The 21,382-nt window shown below is 40.8% G+C and overlaps 3 protein-coding genes across 7 annotated transcripts in view; 2 read left to right on the top strand and 1 right to left on the bottom strand.

Annotated features, from left to right (window-relative positions):
* abi1b (abl-interactor 1b) overlaps positions 1-1,737 on the bottom strand; it is a 31,198-nt gene extending 29,461 nt beyond the window's left edge. For all 4 annotated transcript variants that reach the window (XM_017703427.2, XM_017703430.2, XM_017703428.2 and 1 more), the window contains exon 1: positions 1,532-1,737. In XM_017703427.2, the coding sequence (XP_017558916.1) occupies positions 1,532-1,648 (117 nt within the window). In that variant the 5' untranslated portion in view covers positions 1,649-1,737. The remainder of the gene's footprint in view (positions 1-1,531) is intronic.
* A 728-nt stretch (positions 1,738-2,465) lies between these two features.
* acbd5b (acyl-CoA binding domain containing 5b) lies at positions 2,466-15,750 on the top strand. 2 transcript variants are annotated; one of them, XM_017703423.2, is made up of 13 exons: positions 2,466-2,576; positions 2,795-2,892; positions 5,351-5,471; positions 6,814-6,886; positions 7,085-7,208; positions 7,436-7,522; positions 8,690-8,893; positions 10,295-10,380; positions 12,283-12,451; positions 13,959-14,170; positions 15,185-15,235; positions 15,440-15,549; positions 15,631-15,750. In XM_017703423.2, exons 2-13 carry the CDS (start codon positions 2,817-2,819, stop codon positions 15,641-15,643), a joined length of 1,326 nt encoding a protein of 441 aa, XP_017558912.1. In that variant the 5' UTR covers positions 2,466-2,576; positions 2,795-2,816; the 3' UTR covers positions 15,644-15,750. The 2 variants fall into 2 exon arrangements, with proteins under 2 accessions (XP_017558912.1, XP_017558915.1); XM_017703426.2 differs by lacking the exon at positions 8,690-8,893.
* A 2,148-nt stretch (positions 15,751-17,898) lies between these two features.
* On the top strand, positions 17,899-21,214 carry tsen15 (TSEN15 tRNA splicing endonuclease subunit). The gene is made up of 4 exons (XM_017703353.2): positions 17,899-18,143; positions 18,818-18,899; positions 18,982-19,117; positions 20,789-21,214. Exons 1-4 carry the CDS (start codon positions 18,090-18,092, stop codon positions 20,955-20,957), a joined length of 441 nt encoding a protein of 146 aa, XP_017558842.1. The 5' UTR covers positions 17,899-18,089; the 3' UTR covers positions 20,958-21,214.
* The last annotated feature ends 168 nt before the right edge of the window (positions 21,215-21,382 follow it).

The raw sequence follows: 21,382 nt of genomic DNA, 5'->3' as shown, positions 1-21,382 counted from the left end.
CATATGGTTCTATATAGAATGCTTTTGAAAATGGTTCTCTATGGCACCAAAAAAGGGTTCTTCTGCACTTAAAATGTTGGTTCTTCAAAGGTTCTTTATTAAAAAAACAATGGTTCTACATAGATCTATGAACACTTGAAGACCCATTTGCATGCTTAAGCGTTTCTCTGCCTGGTGCAGTGCTTCTTCGGATTCATTGGGAATGTGCCGTATACGGTTCTACATAGAACCTTTTAAAAAAAAAAAGGGTCTTTATGGCATCAGAAAGGGTTTTGCCATTGTTACGAAGAAGCACTTCATCATGCAAACCATTTAAGCACGAAACGGCTCTGCACAGAACTCGTGGTTCTGAACAGACCCATCGCATTTACTGAAGAACCCTTGAAGAACCATCCTTTGTAAGTGTGTTCGCCTGCTCATCCAAGCCAACGCACACAAGTCTGCCTGCGTAATCTGAGCGACTCTCAGACATGAGGAGGTCACAGGTAAACCTCCTCTGACTGCATGACGGCTTCCAATCCAGACAGGTGTAATCCAGATTACGACACGGCTGGGCATCCAGGATACCGAGCAACCAGCACAGCGGCGATGACACAGCTCTGCTGACAGACTCCATTACCCACAGGGCTCGGCGTGGAGGGCTCATGAGCTGATGCATGCCAAATGCAACCCAGTCCCTTTACCACACGCCTTTATTATCCGCTGTGCAAGTTTGGCTGGGGTCATCTGCATGGCCACCCCACTGCACTCCCACATTCCCACAGCGTAAAGGGGTGCCAGGCGTGAACATGGGCGTTTTTTTGGAGGGGGGGGCTGATGTTGGCTGGGGTTATGATAATAAAGCCTGTAAGCATCAGCCAGGGCTTGTTTGCCATGCAGAAATGAGCTTGTGCTATGACTTGCAGTACCAGTTCCCAGCTGCTGCCTGCAAATGAGCCGTGCTCATCACCACCAGGCGACTGCATTTACCTTTAAACCACGATGCGAGCCAACCTGGCACATATGCTGTGCTGCATTTTGGATTTTTTTCCATGTTTTGCAGCCTCGGCTTGCATGCAGTGCAGAAAGAATGACAGACACACCCTCAGGGTAGCATTGTAGCTTTGCTGTGTGTGCATGGAGGGTGAGAGAGAGAGAGAGAGAGAGAGAGAGAGAGAGAGAGAGAGAGAGAGAGAGAGAGAGAGAGAGAGAGAGAGAGAGAGATGGAGAGAGGAGAGAAAGAGAAGAGAAAGAAAGAGAAAAAAGAGAAAAAGGAGAAGAGAGAGAGAGAGAGAGAGAGAGAGAGAGAGAGAGAGAGAGAGAGAGAGAGAGAGAGAGAGAGAGAGAAAGAGAGCATGGAAGGGGCTGAGGGGTGTTAATACTCCACCAAATCCGAGCTCGAGCTACAAAACCCGGCGTGCCGATTCGATGCAAACGCGGTCTAATGTAATAATACCCGGGCCCAATTATCGCTTGTGAGGCGAAGAAGAGCAGCGAACAGCAACATCTTTCAGGGATACGCGGACGCCCGAACCAGAACCCGAATCCTTACCTGCACATAATTATTCTCGCAGTACTCGGCGACCCGGGAGAGGTTCTGGTAGCTTTCCAGCAGAGCTCGCTTCCCAGCCGGGATCTCTTCCTCCAGGAGCATTTGTAGCTCTGCCATCTTTACATCCCTCCGTCTCCGCTCCTCTCTCTCTCTCTCTTTCTCTCTCTCCCTCTCTCCCCCTCGTTCTCTCTCTCTGTCTGTCTCTCTCCTCCTCCTCCTCCTCTGCTTTCATTTACAGACCGGCCGGACTCTCCATTTGCTCAACGCGGCGCCCTACGCGCTGCGCTCTGATTGGCTGCTCCGTTAGGTTCGTCCAATAAGAGTAGAGCGCGCTGCGATCAGCGATGGGAAAAGCAACGCTGGGTTGGAGGCGTTGTGACCTGGCGATTTCTTTATTTTTAAATCCTTCATTTTAGGGATTCTATCGACCTAAAACGACTAATTCCTGACATAGGTCCAGTAGCATGCTTTATTTACTTATTTATTTACATTTAAACAAAACTAAAGTGTATTATTCATTATTTTAAAAATAAAATTGGTTAAATTTGTGACCGTTAGCACTTCTGCAGGCGTTTAAGGATGGCCTTAAATAAAACGGGAAAATATTAAACCTGAAAGTATTAAAAAAAAACAAAAACAAGGAAAAAACACCGATGAAAGTAAAAAAAATCATTATTGTAGTCCAGATTAAACAAATACTACAAATATTTAATAATAATAATAATATGTATATTATTTAGCATGATTGGTGATATTAGAGTAAATGACCACAACAAAAGGACGTATTATTTATTTTACTCAGTCAGTAAAATAAACAAAAAATAAATAAACCTGCTGTAATCTGTGGGATTTGTCTGTATGGCTGGTCGTGGGCGGCCATACCGCAAGGCGCTGTGGGTGTTGTAGGAGCGAAGCTCCCCGTTTTCTTGCGCATCGTGGACGCTTGCCGTGAAAATAAAACTACATTTCCCAAGAGGCCATTCGTTTTTAATCCAGTGCCTCGTTCCAAACACCGGCTTTGCAGTAAATGGGCAACGCGCGGGTGGTGAGTTGTTTATATGCCGTTTAGAACAATTTTACCTTTTACACCAAGACATTAAAACATTTGGAGAAAACAGATTTCCCTTAGTTTTCCTTCCTTTATGCAAACAACCTAAATACTTGCTTATAAACTATTGCCAGAGCAGTAAGACATTTATTACAAATGTATTTTAGCATCAGGTGTTGGCTGCTGCGTGTCAGCGTCAGTCTCCTTTCTTCCAGATGGACTTTGTGTCGTTTGGCAATGGAAAATGATAAAACCGTTGACGAGAGAAGGTTTGAAGCAGCTGTTAAAGTGATGAGGAGTTTGCCTGAAGATGGTAAGAACTTCAAATGCACTAATAGGCCACCTTAAAGGAAACATCTCATTTACAGTTTCCCTCTAATACTGAATCATTTCTCAAAATATTGACTTATTACTGGGGCACTGCATTGACTGATAACATACAACCAATACATTCAAATCTGAATGCTTGCATTAAATGTGTATGTATATACACACTACTCACAAAAAGTCAGGGATGTTTGGCTACAGGTGAACTTAACGTGACCTCCTCTAAACTTTTGAATGTCCAGCTGTTCAGTGTTTCAGTACTTTCTGCACAACTTGCTGTTCTCTAACAAGGAGCTTAACGGCGAGGTGGTGGTGGTGGTGGTGTTGCAGTGTGGGCAGGTGTGTCCAGTCAATACAGAACTGCCCTACACTTTGAGAACAGTAGAGTGACGAGCCCAAACTACTGAAGAACATCATTAATCCAGTCATTGTGCCTCTGCACGAACAACACATCTTCATGGATGACGATGCTCCAAGCTCATCGAGGTCGCATCATTAGGGAATGGCTGCTGGAGGCTGGGGTACCTCAAATGGAGCGGCCTGCACTTTCTCCAGACCTGAATCCCTTAGAAATCTATGGGATCAGCTGAGTCGCCGTGTAGAGGCTCGTAACTCTGTACCCCAGAATCTCAGTGACCTGAGGGCCGCACTTCAAGAAGAGTGGGACGCCGTGCCTCAGCAGACAACGAGTCGACTGGTGAACAGCTGGAGACGTCGTTGTCAAGCTGGAATTGATGCTGAAGGGCGCATGACGAGTTATTGAGACATTGAGATGTTTTGTTGGGGTTTACCCGCCACTGCTGTTGGCTTTTGTATCAATAAATAGTTTGAGATGGATAACACGTATTTTAAAATTTTGCCAGAAACGAATAAATGACAAAAATGGAAGTACGAAACCTTGTATCTCCATTTTTTAAATCAATTTTCTGTTTTTATCATAATTCGAATATGCATGTTGGCCTTTACATTGTATGGAAATTTCTTGATGAATGGACCAAAAGAAACGGCCCAAAATGACTTGAAAATCCGTCTGGTTCCATTGACTTACATTGAAAGTAAACTAGGTTTTTTCCTTCTCCTGGAAAGTTGCCATTCTGGAGATACGAGGTACAATCCTGCATTTAAACAATCCAGAGTAACATCACAACAGAAAGAAAATCAACATTTCAGACCGTTTCATACATAATAATGATCATTAGCACTTTATTTTTTAAACGTTTACACAGTCTTAGTTCCTTATCACACTTATTCCACAAACAAACGCCTTTGAAAGATATACATGTGTTTTTATATTCATCCTTGCTGTGGGTTTTTTGAAGGTTGACTGTATCACTGAATTTAAAGCATGTAATTGAATAAATAGTTTATTGGTTGGTTCATAACTGCCTGATCGAGTTCTCATAGCATGAAAATGGTTTGGTGTTGGTTTTATATGTGTCCCCCATACCACCCCACAGAACTACGAAGGAGCAGTACGGTATATAGAGTCAATTTTGATTCAAGATATCTTTAGTTTTATATAATATCACAATAGTTTTAGACATTTTTTTGTTTTTACATTATTTATGTGCTGTTTCCAACATCATTTATGATCAATTATCACACCCAGAAATTTGTTTTCATAGAGCCTTTCTATTTCAATCATAACTTCAACTTTATTCTTGTTTTTATACACATGGGGAACATGTTGTATACGGTCCTGTATAGAACCTTTGAAGAAGCAGATTTTTAAAAGTGCAGAAAAACCCCTTTTGGCACTACCTGGTTCTTCAAAGGTTCTTTATTAAAGACAGTGGTTCTGTATGGACCCATGAACACTTGAAGGACCATTTTCATGCTTAAATGGTTCTCTGCCTGGCGCAGTGGTTCTTCAGATTGATGGGGAACATGCTGTATATGGTTCTATATAGAATGCTTTTGAAAATGGTTCTCTATGGCACCGAAAAAGGGTTCTTCTGCACTTAAAATTATGGTTCTTCAAAGGTTCTCAAGGATCAAGTATCGATATAGGAAGGGAAAAGTGGTATCGCTGCATCCCTTATTTCAAACTGATATTTGGTGGTATATTTATTGTCTTTGGAAGAGCAGAATGTTCAGATGACGCTGGGCTACTGCACTAAACCATAAGCATTTTATTAATTTGAGACAAAATTGTCATTTATTTTGAGATATTAACATTATTTTGAGAAAATGAGGGGTTGCCCTGTTTGGAGTGGGAACGGTGGGTCCGGAGGAGGCTTTAGGGGCCAATCTGAGACTTAAAGGGTCTCCCTTGTATAGGACCCACATATAAGGGTGCTGGTGGAGGCTGACGCTGAGGCTTTGGCCTTGAACACAGGGATTTTAGTGACTTTCTAACACCAGACCAGCTGTCTCGAGGCTGTTGGAGTGTCAGGATCTGTTGGTGGGGTCAGCAGTTCAGTCACCCTCTCTGTTCTCCACAGGTACCTTCGAGCCGTCTGAAGACATGCTGGCTATGTTTTACAGTTACTACAAGCAAGCAACAGTCGGACCGTGTAACACTGCGAAACCCAACGCATGGGACTTGATTGGTAAAGCTAAATGGTGAGTCATTTTTTGCTTGTGTATTAACTTGATGGACTGTGTTTGCACAGTGATACAGTCATATGCAAAAGTTTGGGTGCCAAGTGGATGTATGTATGATGTTTGTACAGGATTCATAGATTTTTTTTAAGAATGAATGGAGGAAAGCTCAACCCTTTGAAATTGTACATTTTGTTAAAGTTTATGCACCACTCTTAGGTCTTCATAATACCTAGGAACCTAAGTACCTTAGGGATACCATAGCAACTGCCTTGCAAAACCATAGCAACCTCCTAGCGATATTTCAGCAACTACTTGAAACTCCATAACAATTACCTAGCTATACCCTAGCAACCACCTGGAACACCATGGCCACCCAATAGAAATACCTCAACAACAACTTGGACCTCCATTGCAAACACCTAGCAATGCATTAATAAACACGAGACACCATGGCAACCACATAGCAACCACCTGCGATACTATAGCAACCACCTCGCAACAACCTGTTAATCACTTGGATTACCATAGCATCTACTTAGCAAAACCCTTGTAACCACTGGAGATACCGTAGCAACTGCCTTGCAACACCCTAGCAACCACTTGGAATACCATAGCAATTACCTAGCGATACTTCAGCAGCTACTTGAAACTCCATTGCACTTACCTAGCTATTCTCTTGTAGCCAGCTGGCACACCATGGCAATCACTTAGCAATCCCATAGCACCCACCAGAGATCGGATAGCAACTACCTGAGATATCTGCCTAGCAACAACCCAGCAATTGCAACACTTGCAACCACCTGGGAAACCTGAGTATGTATGGGCCTTGACTGGTAAAGCCAAAGAGGGAGTCATTGTTTTTGTTTGTGTGTTAACTTAATGGACTGTGTAGTCATTATGCAAAAGTTTTGGCGCCCCTGGTCAAATGCCATAAGTGAACGCGTCCTCTACAGAGATTTTAATAAACATATGATAGCAACTACCTGCGATACCATAGAGGCCACATAGCAACACCCTAGCAACCACCTGTAATACCATAGCAACCACCTAGCAACAACCCATCAATCCCCTAGGGTTGCCATAGCAACCAGCTAGCAAAACCCTTTTTTTCCACAAGAGTTAAGTCACATTTCACACATATGTTCTGTCTTACTTTTTTTAACACAGCAAATAATTAGAAATTATGCATTAAAATGTGCAAAAATACCATATTTCAGTGTTCTCTGTCAAGGATGTGTTCACTTATCTTGTACTTAGAAAATCAACAAAATGTGTCATTTGACCAGGGGTGCCCAAACTTATGCATGCAACTGTAAATGTTAAATCTATGTAACTTCTAGATATGTGTATATACACATAGGGATGCATGGAAGGCTTTAGGAGACATGACAAAGGAACAAGCCATGAAGGAATACGTTCAGGAAATCCAGCTGGTGAGATGTTTGGTAGAGTAGTTTGAGTAGCTGTAAGTTGTAATATTGTATATATCTTTAAAGGCTCTGTTGTACTGAATCAGGTGTTTGTTGTATATCATTAATCTAATGCAGAGATGAAGGACGCAGCTAACAGGGAATACAGCAGTCTAACTGTAGATCATACTTGAATAAACTTACTTCACTGCATCATTTCAGATCTTGGAGACGATGCCGGTTACAGAAGAAGTAGCTGAACTGTTGGACGAGCTCGAACCGTTTTATGAAGTAGTGGAAGATGAGGACGATGAAGTGACCAGCAGACCTGCATTATTGGCAATTGGTGACTGTACTTCTTATTTAAGTGTGTAGACACCTGCTCACCTGGTGTTTCTTCTGAAATGAAGGGTGTTAATAGCGAGTTTGCCCCCTTTGCTAAACTGACAGCCTCTACTCTTCTGGGAAGGCTTTAGATATTGGAACATTGCTGAGAGGATTTGATTGTATTGAGCCACAAGAGAAAATGAGACTTTAGTTTAAAACTGAAAGATTTATCTTGTTTGACTGTAGAAGCAGAGAGAAGTGATGAAGAGGAGGAGGAGGAGGAGGGTGATGAAGATGGAGAAGATGATGTGGAGTTGGAGGACAGTAGTGAAGGTCTGAAATTAACCACTTCAGTTACTATTGTTATACATTCAGTTTACATTGCATAATTATCAGTCTGTTATTAAACAATGACATAATAAATTACATCGCTAGTTATATAGGGAATTAAGTTGGGAAAACTTAGTGTTTCTTCTTCTTCTGCTTATTAATAATGTTATTATTATTATTACCATTATTCTATACTTGTGCTCTTTGAATCAGATGTATGATTTTTTTTTATACAGCATTCATCCAAAACACATTTTTCTCATAAAAATGAATGTAGGAATGTTTGACATCCTGAAATTGAATAACTCATTTATATAAACCTCTTATTCCAACTCAGACATTATCCACTTTGTAAAAGTTTGAAAATGCTAACCGCTACATCCTGATACCTAGGAACTGAAGTGCCTTAGCAACCACTGAGGATACCAGAGCAACCAACTAGCAACCACCTGTAATACAACCAGCAACCACCTACTAATACCTTAACAACAACTTGGAACTCCATTGCTACCACCTTGCAATACAGTAATAAACATCTGGAACACCAAGGCAACTCCATAGCAACCACCTGAGATCTAATAGCAACTACCTGCGATACCTTAGCAACAACTTCAAACTTTATAGCAACCACCCAGCAATACACCAGTAACCACCTGGAACACTATGGCAACCCCATAGCAGCCACATGAGATCTGATAGCAACCACCTGTAATACTATAGCAACTACATAGCAATACTTTAGCAACAACGTGGAGCTCCTTAGGAACCACATGGGAATATACTATTAAACACCATGGCAACCCCATAACAACCACCCGAGATCTGATAGCAAACTATCTGCGTTACCATAGCAACCACCTAGCAACAACCCATCAATCCCCAAGGGTTAACATAGCGACCACCTAGCAAAACCCTCATAACTTTTTACAGTTTATATAGTAATGGCTGGTTGAAGCCAGGTGGTTGTTTATGCTCTGAGACTTTTTTTGTTTATGGGTTATTTAAAATTAAAGAGGTCATTTTTGTTGTATAAACACTGAAAATGCTGTAATTGCTGTGATAACGTTAAACGTGTTAATTGCAGTAATTGCAATTAAAAAACGTCTAATTTTATTCGTGGTTTCAGCGCTGATCTATAGGAATATACCACAGTTCTGCCCTTTTCTCCAGACGTGAACAGGTCAGTGGTGGTGGAAAAGGCCGGTACAGGGTCACTGCTGGTTTGTAATGGCAATGCATACACAGACAGCGTCTCCTCTCAAACCAGCAGCACACACAGCTCCCTGAACACGGAGGAGGACGAGGAGGAGCTGGCCTGCAGCAGAGAAAACAGCCTGGACTCTGACCTTTATACCTGTGCTGACCACATCACTGGTACTGACCTGGACCGCTCTATTACACTCTGCTCTTGGTAAAGGAGGACAAGCGTGGATGGATTTCAGGAACAACATGCTGTGATAGTAGAGCAGTTCTAAGTATAGTAAAGCCAGATTAGGTCAAGACTAGATCATTGTTTACCATAAACAAGCACCTCCAGAGTTACATACAAGGCCTACTCACTTCAAAAAGATAGAGTTCTTTAGTAAAGGTACTGGTTCTATTTAGAACCATGAGTTCTATAGAGAACCAATTCGTGCTTAAATGGTTCTTTGCGTGGTGAAAAAATTACGAACAATGTGTCACATATGGTTCTGAATAGCAAAAGGTTCTGCTATTGTTACAAGCTTGACATTATAACAATAGAAGAACCCTGCTTGGTGCTATACAGAACCATTTTCAGAAAGATTCTATAAAGAACCATGTACAACACATTCTCCACCAGTCTGAAGACTCATTTCACTATGCAAAGAACCATCTCAGAATGAAATGGTTCTCTATAGAACTCATGGTTCTAAATCAAACCACTGTCTTTACTAAAGAACCTATGAGGAACCACCTTTTTTAAGACTGTACCATAGCATGTTTTCTAAACTTCAAACTGTCTGCTCACTTAAAAAAGATCGCTCTATATATGTTTGTTAGTAAAGGCAATGGTTCCGTTTAGAACCATGAGTTCTGCGTAGAACCACTTCATGCTTAAATGATTCTTGGCATGTTAAAAACGTTCTCCAGATTGAGGAAGAGTGTGTTGTCTATGGTTCTGTAGAGTACCAGGGTTCTGCTATCGTGTGTCACAAGTGTCACATTATAACAATAAAATAACCCTTCTTGGTGCTGTAGAGAACCATTTTCAGAAAGATTCTATATAGAACCATGTAGAACACATTCAAAATCAATGTGAAGGACCATTTCACCACACAAAGAAACATTTAAGTGTGTTATAGAACTCATGGTTCTAAACAGAACCGTTGTCTTTACTAAAGAACCCACAAGGAACCACCTTTTTTAAGAGTGTACCAGAGCATGTTTACAAAACTTTAAGCTGTCTTAAAAAAGATGAATCTTCAGATTGATAGAGGATGTTCTGTAGAAGGTTCTCTATTTTTGAAAAGGGTTCTATAAAGCACCAACTATTCTATAAAGTAACAAACTTGACATTATAACAATAAAATAACCCTTTTGGTGATATACAGACATTTTCCAAAAGGTTCTAAATAGAACCATGTACAACACATTCTCCCTCAGTCTGAAGAACCATCTTTTGTAAGAGTGTAGAAAACATAGCAACCACCTGGAACATGAATTTTGTGGAAACATGGGGGGGAAGTCCGGTCATCAGTATAACTTGTGCATTTTCAGTGATGACCTCACTGATGATCTTGTATTTCCCACCAGATGATGTCAGCGAGCAGAGCCAGCAGAGCGATGACTCCATCAGTGACGTTTACAGTGATTCATTGGAACATCCAGCAGACAGAGAGGTATCAGACGCCGCCTGGAACAAACGATTGTCACCACAGAATTCCTACTCGTGTGGATTTTGAAGCCTTGGAATGCTTTCATGGGTTAACACTCCCGGAATACGCCAGCAGACCCTTTTTCTCGCTTCCTGATTCGTCACACAAATGTTTTTTACTTGTTTTGAGTCATTCTATCCAGTAAAATTATCTCACTATACTGCCAGATATTTTTCATTTTAAGCATATCCCCTAAAACAAGCAAACATCTACCAATATAGTGAGACACCTTACTTGATAAATTACTTAAAACTGGTAAAATGTGTAGAAATCAATAAGTTATTAGTCTTAAAATGAGCTACAAACTCAACATGAGATATATTAGTTACATTGGCTGCGTGTGCAAAAACTGTAGCAGATTTAATAGCAATATCAATAGAAAAATATCAATAGAAAGTGTGCACAAAAATGTCTAGGAAAAATTTGAAAAGACTAACCGCTTCATCATGATACCCAGGAACCAAAGTTTCTTAGCAACCACTGAGGATACCAGAGCAACCAGCTAGCTCCACCCTAGCACCCATCTGTAATACAATAGCAACAACCTAGCAATAGCTTCACAACAACTTAGAACTCCTTGGCAACCACATAGCAAATCACTAGTAAACACCTGGAACACCATGGCAACCTCATAGCAACCACCTGAGATCTAAAAGCAGCTTCCTGTAGCAACCACCTAGCAACAACCCATGAATTCCCAGGAGTTACCACAGTAACCACCTTGCAACACCCTAGCAACCACCCATAAAACCACAGCAACAATACCTTAGCGACAACCACCTAGCAATACACATGCAGTAAACACATGCAACACCATAGCAACCCCATAACAACCACCTGAGAGCTGGTAGCAATTACATGCTATACCACAGGAACCACCTAGCAACCACCTGCAATACCATAGCAACAACCTAGCAATATCTTATCAACAACCTGGAACTCCTTGGTAACCACCTAGCAAAACAATAGTAAACACCTGGAACACCATGGCAACCCCATAGCAACCACCTGTGATCTGATAGCAACTTCCTGTGATACCATAGCAACCACCTAGCAATAACCCATCAATCCCCAAGGGTGACCACCCTAGCAACCACCTGTAATGCCATAGCAACCACTTTACTGCAAGTTATTTTCGCTTAGAATATCAACAAAATGTCATTTGTCATAGTCGCTTGCCGAATGCACAGAACTGGAAGTTGGTGGTATATTCTGAACTGGTCATCAGCGTCACAGTGAAAATTTTGGCAATATCAGCATAATATATGGCCATGTAGCAGCATGCATATGATGAAGAGTAGTGAGCCTAGAATGAAGCCCTGAGGGACACCAATAGTAATAGACACAGTAGAACAGTTATGATTCTTATACTGCTGTCTGTCATTGAGATAGGATGAATCCCAGGACAAGGCACATTCAATGTTATCAGTAACATGCATAAGAGAAAATATTAAATCATGAGAAATATTGTTGAAAGCTGAGCTGAGGTCAACAGTATAAAAGCTTCTGACTCAGTAGCAAAAAGGTGATCATTGGTGACCTTAAGAAGAGCAGTGTAAACTATACAGAGCAACAGATTACACTTTGCACCTTCTTGCCATTGGTTTTTATTTTGATGTCAATAAATAAAAAAAAACCTCACTTAGAGTCAGCCAGGGTGCTTATTTATACGGCTCTTGATAGACACTTGGCAGAATGATAAACAAGGAATGACCCATTACTTGGGCAGCTTTAAAGGTCTTGTGATTTTCTTCCTAGACAGAGAGAGTGAGACTTGTTTACGACGTCGTAACACGGGAGAGTGATATAAATGAGGGACTGTGAGGGTTTATGAGTGTGTGTGATGGTTTATGATGGTCCCTACAGGGTTCAGGGGTTTCCAGGGTCCAATTGGCAGCATCCAGGGCGGCTGAAGCCAAAAGGCCAGCAGAGCCAGGAGGGAGCCAGGATGGAAAACAGCAGGACACCTCTCTCCCAAACCCAGCGGCAGCTGGACCAGTACAGTCTGAAAGGGTCTCAGTAAGCAGAGGAGGAGGTGGGGGTCTCCTTTTTGTCAATAATGTTCTATTCAGTTGTCCTTTACTGACTGTATTTACTCTATAGCTAATTCCACTGCACAGCCTTATGCACTGAATATAAAATTACTGTAAGATTAATCTGTGTTGTGATGTTTAGATGGTCTGCAAGAGTCTTAGTACCCCAAATACTCACTATAGGCTGGTTCACCATGCACAGTAAGCCTAGTTTTGTAATAAATTACTGTAAAAGAGCTTATGTGTGTATATATATATATATATATAATGTATGTATATTATCACACATACATTTTATATATATATATATATATATATATATATATATATATATATATATATATATAAATTATGTATATTATTATACATTAAAATTACAATCAGACAAGATTTTGGATTAAAAACATCTGAAATGTATTCAACATTTCTACTATTTCTTATTAGGAGGCTTTTATTTCTAAGTCTCGTTTAAAATATTTGAACTTTTATCCAGAATAATGCTTAAAACAAGCAAAGCTATCTGCCAACAGAGTAATTTTACTACATAAAATGAAACATTCAACAATTTCAAAATGAGAAAAGTGAGATATATCAACCAGATTTAAGATCAGTTCACTTGCAGTTACACTCACTGGCCACTTTATTAGGTACAAACCTTAACAAGCAACTGAACACCAGTGAGTGTATATCATTTTTTAAATGATGAAAGGTATCCCAAATAGATTGGGGTAGATAATTATGATGATATTAATAATATAGGCCATAATTAAAACTACTTTGAAAATTTGAAAATTGTACTCTCTCAAATTGTGATTTTGATATAAAAAGGATTCATCTTTCAGCACTAGCCAAAAGAGTGCAGTATTACAGAGCTACAGGGTGGTATAATTCAAACTGGTTGTCTGTGTTACATGGAAAACTTCAGCAATAGCAGCATTTAATATATGTCCATGTAGCAGCATGTATATGATAAACAGTAGCTGTCCTAGAACGGAGCCCTGTGGGACACCAATAGACGCAGTAGAACACTTATGATTCTCAATAGAGACGTGCTGCTGACTAATATTGAGATAGTAGGAAACCCAAGACAGGGCAAGGTCCAACATTATCAGTATTAAAGTATTAGAAAGTATCAAATCATGAGAAATATTGCTGAAAGCTGCGCTGAGGTCAACAGTATAAAAGTAGAAAATAACTTTTTATTAACTTTAAGCTTCAAATTGAATTAAAATTTTGCTTTACGTAAAACTTGACTGATGAAAGGTGTCCTGAATAAACAACAACAAAAAAAATTAATAATTTGTTTGTTGTTTTTGTAATATTAAATACTGCAATATAAAAACAAATAGGATGTTTTTGGTCTTTTTTTTTTGTAATCTGCAGCATATATTTTAAATTAATATTGTAAATATGCTGCCTAATAAATATTTATTATTACCAGAATGCACAGCTTGCTTGTTTACTCTGTGTAAGCAATCATAATATGTCTGGATGTTGCCTCTCCACCAGTTTCAGGATGCAGTTCAGCAGGAACTCGTCTGATCTGTGATGCTGTTGGGACACTAAGCGGTCAAGACGTCACGCAGTGTGTGGAGACGAGTCCGGTGGTAAATAAGTGCTGTGTAAACACACAGATTGCGGCGGCGTTGTCACGACTACAGGACGACATGCGGAGTGTTCTGCAGAGGCTGAACACGCTGGAGACTCGGACTGCAGCGCAGGTGAGCCGATCTGCGTCTGGTCGGTTGTTTTACTTAATATTTCAAGGTTTTTAAAAGCAACAAGAAATGATTACATCAAATTAGATATAATTAGCAATTTTTGATTCTAGATACTAATTTTATTATGATTTCATACTGGATATGAATTTTATTAGAACTTTATTCTGGGTATTAATTTTCATTTAAATTAAATTTCACACTCTATATACATTTTGTAGAACGTCATTCTAGATATTAATTTTCTTAAAGTTTTACCTTAAAAATGAATTCCATTAGAATTTCATTCTAGATATTATTTTACTATAATAATTATTCCGGAAATATATTTTATTAAATATATTCTGCATATTCATTTTATTAGAACTTCATTCTAGATATTTTTTAAATTTCATTCTGAATATTAATTTTTACTATAACTTCATTCTAGATAATATTTTTAAGATTGTCATTCTGGATAATAATTGTATCAGAACTTCATTCTAGATATTATTTTTTAAGGACGTCATTCTAGATATTAATTTATTAGAACTTTGTTGTAGATAATTTTTTAAGAACTTTGTTCTAGGTTTTTTTTAGAATTTGATTCTAGATATTACATTTTTAGAACTTTATTCTGGATAGTAATTTATTAAGAGCTTCATTCTAGATATTATTTTTTGAGAACTTCATTGTCGATATTAATTTGATCAGAACTTTATTCTTGATGTTTGTTTTTAGAACTCTGTTCTGAATATTAATTTTAGTGGATGTTCTTTTTGTTTTTTAGAACATTCATGGTGTTCTAGTGTTTTTTCTGTCACTTTAGGATCTTCTACAGTTCTGTTCATCATTCCGGAAACATCTAAGATGTCTTACTAATGAGAGTTCCAGCATCATATTAGATATTTTGATATTTTGCTACTAGAACGGACGTCTGAATAATGCCTCCAACTCTTCATTTTCAGTTCTATTCTGGAGACGCTGTCTTAACAAGAAGAAATTCAGTTTATTTATTTATTTATTTATTTTTCTCAGGTTGAAACATTCCCTCTGGAGTGTGATCCTCACTCAGCCTCAGTGAAGAAGGTACGGCTGAGCTGCAGTAAACTTCCAAACTGGTTTACACGAGTTCCCAACCTTGAAACGGCAGAGGAACAGTGCTGTAAAACAAACTCCAGTGTTCTCACAAATCATGCCTGATTATCGTGACTCACCTGCTCATTTCCATCTAATATTCCTGTATTTAACAGTAAACACGTTTCTTTGCTTATTTATCTGTCTTTTTGATAGAGACTTCACTGGTGGCCACTGGACACGTCTCCTATCGCTGTAGCGTTGGCGCTCGTCTGGCCTTTCGCTGTGCATTGGCTCGTGCAGCTTTACCTACAGAAGACGAGAAGGTCAGTTTGTAATGCGTGAATGTTTCTACAGATTTTCCTCATGATGCATTTTTAAAATAATGTATACTTTTTCACTTCCAGGAGGATAAAATGAAGACCACCTTGGAGACCTCTGGCTTAGGCAAACCATCTGCATATAAAATATTAAAGTGACGCTATAGGCAAAACAAAGAATATATCCATTGCTACATCTGTTGTAAACACGCCTGCTCTTATTTTTCAAGCATTTACATTTACGGCATTTGGCAGACGCTCTTATCCAGAGCGACTTACAATTTGATGATTTTACACAGGTAGGCCAAGGTGGTGTTAGGAGTCTTGCCCAAGGACTCTTATCAGTATAGGCTAGGGTGTTTACCCAGGTGGGGGCTGAACCCCAGTCTACAGCATAGAAGGCAGAGGTGTTATTCACTACACTATCCCAACCACTATGGTACAAGTAGAGCCCCTTCTGATGATGTAACTTGAAGATGGAAGCACATTTTGACTACATGTCGGTCATTGGAGTGGGCTTTTTGTTTTTTTGTTTTTGTTTTTTTATGCTGGCTGCTAATTCTTCACATGAATTGTTCATTTAGTAATAATTATGCTACATCACTGCTAACAGATGTAATTTTAGCAATTAGATCCGTGGCTAAGGAGTCAGGATTTGTTGAGCTCCCAATGGTTGCATGTGTTTGGGTAATGCATGCTGGGTATTGTAGTACCAGAACACAAACGGATGAGACAAAATTGTGAATTATGACAGACTCGTGAGGCAGTACTCCCCACAGCATGCCTTGTCACCAGCAAACCATCATATGTTGTGTTTTGGATGCTGGTGTGCTGGTCAACTAGCATGATCGTGCTGAGTGACCAATTAAACTAGCAACAGACCAGCATAAACCAGTTTAAACCAGCATGAAATGCTTGCTGATCTAAGCTGCGTTTTTTTTAAGCGGGGCCCCTTTAGGTACCTGTTAGTTTGACTGTCATATATCGGGGAAAAAACCGTTGTCTGCTATCTGAATTTAAAAGAGTTTAATTTGATGCACATAACCAGTTGAAAAAAATACTGCGCCCCTATATTCACTCATATTTTACACTAGGTTGATGTTCTGAACGATTTAATGACAGTGAAGACAGAAATACAGTTTCTACAAGCGTTTCCCCAAAACGGACTACAAAGTCTGGCGCGCCGATGACGTCAACGTGATCACAACCCACGATGCGGCGCCCGTACCGAGCCATGGGATTTGTAGTCCAGTTGTATCGTACCGTCACAGTTATGTCACCAGCAGAGGATTCTGCTATTATATTGTACACGTAGCTGCTGCGATTGTATGTTGTTCCACAGAAGTTACTGACTGTTTCACAGACGTTTCGGCTCGATTTTTAATCCTTTGTCAAAAAATGTTTGCAAAACGAACGGCGATGAAAAGTGTTTTGAACGCGACCAGCAGATGGCGCAGTTCTGCACGATCTCTCCTCAGACTCGACACCACCCTCGCTGTGATGTTCAGAGTATTACAATGTCTGAATGTACTAGACTCTTTACAAAGGTGGACCTTCAGGGTTTCTTTTGCAAAAGGAAATGGTTCTCTTTAGAACCATGAGTTCTGTGTAGGCTTAAATGCTTCGTTGCATGCTGAAATGGTTCCATATACAACACATTCTCCGTCAATCTGAGGATCCATTTCAGCATGAAATGGTTCTGTATAGAACTTGTGGTTCTGAACATGACCATTGCCTTTACTATGGAGCCTTGAAGGACTATCTTTTTTAAAAGAGTGGACAGTTGTGCCCATTGCCTCTTCATCTTAAATATTCTGATATAATGTCATTAAAATGACACATGCTTGCACATGACAGTGGACAACTGCTTTTACTGATAAGAAATTGATGTATTTTAGACTACGAGAGGGTATAACTGGCATTTAGTGTCAACTTTCTAAAAGACCTTTCACTGTGGCAAGGCTGAAAGAGACTGGTATTGTATATGTGCTAAGCTCAGAGTGTTATCTATTTGGTTGTATGTTTCTGTTTTTATTTAAATTCTTTTGCCAGATTTGGTCAAATACAGTTGTACATGAGTATGATTTTTCATATCACCCTATGTCCTCCCATCTATTAATTGTATTTGTCTTAAATAAAGTGTTTTGTGAATTATTTGCTATTTTTTGTAACATACTCGCTAGGCATTATGCAAATACAGGCAACAAGAATTCATTTATAATTGATTGATTGATTGATTAATTAAGAGTCAATCATAACGCATAAAATATGCAGATGACAACTGTATAGCTTCGGAACCGTTGGCCTGCACGCGTGTTTCCACACGGCGAGTTTTTAAACGAAGCATAACAACAGACGGCAACGCAGGGCCACGTTCCAATCCGCGCACTCGAGCCCTAGAAGGTCTTGATAGGGTGCTCTTATAAATGAGACCACTGCGCTGCGAAGAGACCCTGACGTGCGACGTTTAACGTTACATGTAGGGCGCAGGTGCGCTAATTGGAACACAGCCGCGTCTGTGCAGGGCGCCCCCGAGAGAAGCAGGGATGGACGAAGACAACACAGCGGGTCATTCAAGCTGGATTAAACAGCACCCTGTGGTCAGTTTTAGTTTCTGTGGTACAGGTGGCTTCATCTCTTGGCTATCTAGTGTACACAGCTTACACTGAGCCACTAAAGTGACTTGCTGATTGTTTTTTTAATAAGGCGTGGTCACGAATTAATATATCGAGGCCACAGCGTGCTACACTGAGACCACGAGTTACTACTCTGTTAGACACTCCTACCTTGTCGGTCCACCTTGTAGGTGTAAGGTCTTGTGTTGGTCATCCTCTAGTCCTTCATCAGTGGTCACAGAACGCTGTTGGCTGGATATTTTTGGTTGGTGGACTATTCTCAGTCCAGCAGAGACACTGAGATGTTTAAAAACTCCAGCAGCCCTTCTGTGTCTGATCCACTCGCACCAGCGCAACACACACTAACACACCACCACCACCACGTCAGTGTTACTGCAGTGCTGAGAATGATCCACCACCCAAATAGCACCTGCTCTGTGAGGGTCCATGGGGGTCCTGACCACTGAAGAACAGGGTAACAGAGTATCAGAGAAACAGATGGACTACAGTCTGTAACTGTAGAACTACAGAGTGCAGCTATACAGTAAGTGGAGCTGATAAAGTGGACAGTGAGTGTAGAAACAATGAGGTGGACTTTATGAAGTGGTCAGTTCGTGTGTATCTGTGTGTATCTTCTGATATTTTGGAATCCCTTTCAGTATGAAGACCTCATGAATCTGGATGTGGGTGATGGTGCTCAGGTTTACGCGGCATTCCTGGTTTACCTAAACCTGACCGAAGGTGAGAGACGGCCGAAGTGTTCTGCAATGATGTGACAGTATTTTCACTGCAACCAGGATGTCAAGGCTGAAATGTGTTGCAGTTCGTGGCTGGGAGGATGTGGTGGGAGTAGCTTGCCCGGAGCTGCAGGTGGTTCTGCTGGAAGGCCGTGAGAAGGAAGGAGAACTGGTCCGAGTGGTCTATCCACTGCCTGCTCATAGGACGGTCAGCCACAAAGAGTAAGTGGCCAAAACATGAAGGCTCTGATATTCATTGATTATTCCTAACCAAAGAGCCAAACTGAGGTATCTAGATAGCTGGCTGCCCTGCAATTGTGAGCTTTATGCTCGATGTTCTGCTCATCTGTCAAGCCATTTTGAGGCAACCACTCTCCCCAGTTATCTCCAAATCCCCAGAAATCCACCCAGAGCAGTTGTAGTTTTTCAGAAGTTCGTCCTACCTTCGAGATACGTCATCAGGTTTTTTTTTCCTTAGTCTTTCAATTAGAGTGACCATTAGGGTCTATTTGGGACTTAAAGATGCATCCAAAACTTCTAAATTTCCTGGATTTAACTTTACTTTCATGTTTGCTTTCTACAGTCTGCTGCCCTCCTGCCCCCAATGTCCTTTTTTTTCCCTCCAAAAACCAAAGTTTGGTCACACTATTTCAGGGGTGCTCAGTCCTGGTCCTGGAGATCTTCCACCCTGGAGAGTTCAGATCCAGCACACCTGACTCTATCCAGATGCTTTCAATTACATGGATCAGGTGTGATAAACTAGGATTGGAGGTAAGCTCTCCAATCCTTTGAAATCTGAATGGAGCAGTCTGTAAAAATCTGACTGGAATTACATTTCAAACCACCTTCCAAATGTGGTTTGGATCTGATTTGCAAACATTGGATTTCATGTGTATTGTTGCTGTCCAGAATATAAACGATCCATCTGGATATGCCAAAAATCCGATTTGGGCTGGCAGTCTGAACAAGGTCTAATGTAGCGCCAATCCATAACACTGGATCCATGTAGCGCCAATCCTAGTCTAACACTCCTGGATCCATGTAACACCAACCTTAATCTAACACTCCTGGATCCATGTAGCACCAACCTTAATCTAACACTCCTGGATCCATGTAGCTCCAACCCTAATCTAACACTCCTGGATCCATGTAGCTCCAATCCTAGTCTAACACTCCTGGATCCATGTAACCCTAATCTAACACTCCTGGATCCATGTAGCTCCACTCCTAGTCTAACACTCCTGGATCCATGTAACCCTAATCTAACACTCCTGGATCCATGTAGCACCAACCTTAATCTAACACTCCTGGATCCATGTAGCACCAGCCTTAATCTAACACTCCTGGATCCATGTAACACCAATCTTAATCTAACACTCCTGGATCCATGTAGCTCCAATCCTAGTCTAACACTCCTGGATCCATGTAACTCCAACCCTAATCTAACACTCCTGGATCCATGTAGCACCAGCCTTAATCTAACACTCCTGGATCCATGTAGCTCCACTCCTAGTCTAACACTCCTGGATCCATGTAGCTCCACTCCTAGTCTAACACTCCTGGATCCATGTAGCTCCAATCCTAGTCTAACACTCCTAATGTAGCTCCAATTCCAATTTTAGTGTTTCCCCTGCTAATACACCAACTAATCAGCTCATTAACAAGCCCTTTACAACTTGATACGGGAGTGTTGCAAACCAGGAAAGCACTAAAATGTGCAGGGCAGTGGGTTCTCCAGGACCAGGCTTGGGAACCTGTGCTTTAAAGTATGTGGATTGCATTATAGTTTTGATATATGAGCAGAAGTAATAGTTCACCTCGACCGACATGCTCCACAAACTCCGTTAGAACACGCTCTCCTCATCGAGTCAGACTCTCGTCCGTTTGTTTCAGCTTGAGGTGTATACTGGACCGAGGACACCCCATGCTGCTATGCGCGGTCGCCTCAGACTCCACTCTGGTGTACCAGCAGCTGTGCGACGGCCTGCTGACCCCTGAGCCACCGGTGGGCATCCAGGACCAGGGCCGTCGACAGCACCGCAAGAGAAGACTCCAAACGTGAGGAGAACTGAGACAGGCACTGTGAATTTGCTATAAAGGGCTACTTTCCTCAGCTTCCGTGAAGCCTGACTGAATTACCTGTGCAGACGAGGGTCAGTGGTCACTACCACATTTGTATCCATGCTTTTCGCTGCTGACTTGCCATGTTGAGCAACAGGGCTGCACGATATGGACTGAAAACTAGAGGTGTGAATGTACTGGTATGTATCGTGACTGTGATACACTTTACAACATATTAAAGATCCACTTCTGAGTCCAGTCTCGTGTCATTATTGAAGGCTGATTTGGACAATTTTGATCAAAATAATTGACTTTCGTTGGATTACATGAACACCTTGACTCATCAAAACAGTCACAGAAGCACTGATCTCACACAACAGTGCTCTCCTGAGGGGCATTTCACAGCAGGATGTCTGTCTGGCCAAT

The sequence above is a fragment of the Pygocentrus nattereri genome, chromosome 2, assembly GCF_015220715.1.
Source record: "Pygocentrus nattereri isolate fPygNat1 chromosome 2, fPygNat1.pri, whole genome shotgun sequence".
Lineage (NCBI taxonomy): Eukaryota > Metazoa > Chordata > Actinopteri > Characiformes > Serrasalmidae > Pygocentrus > Pygocentrus nattereri.
Note: the sequence above shows the minus strand (reverse complement) of the source record. Positions and strands in the feature narration are given on the sequence as shown.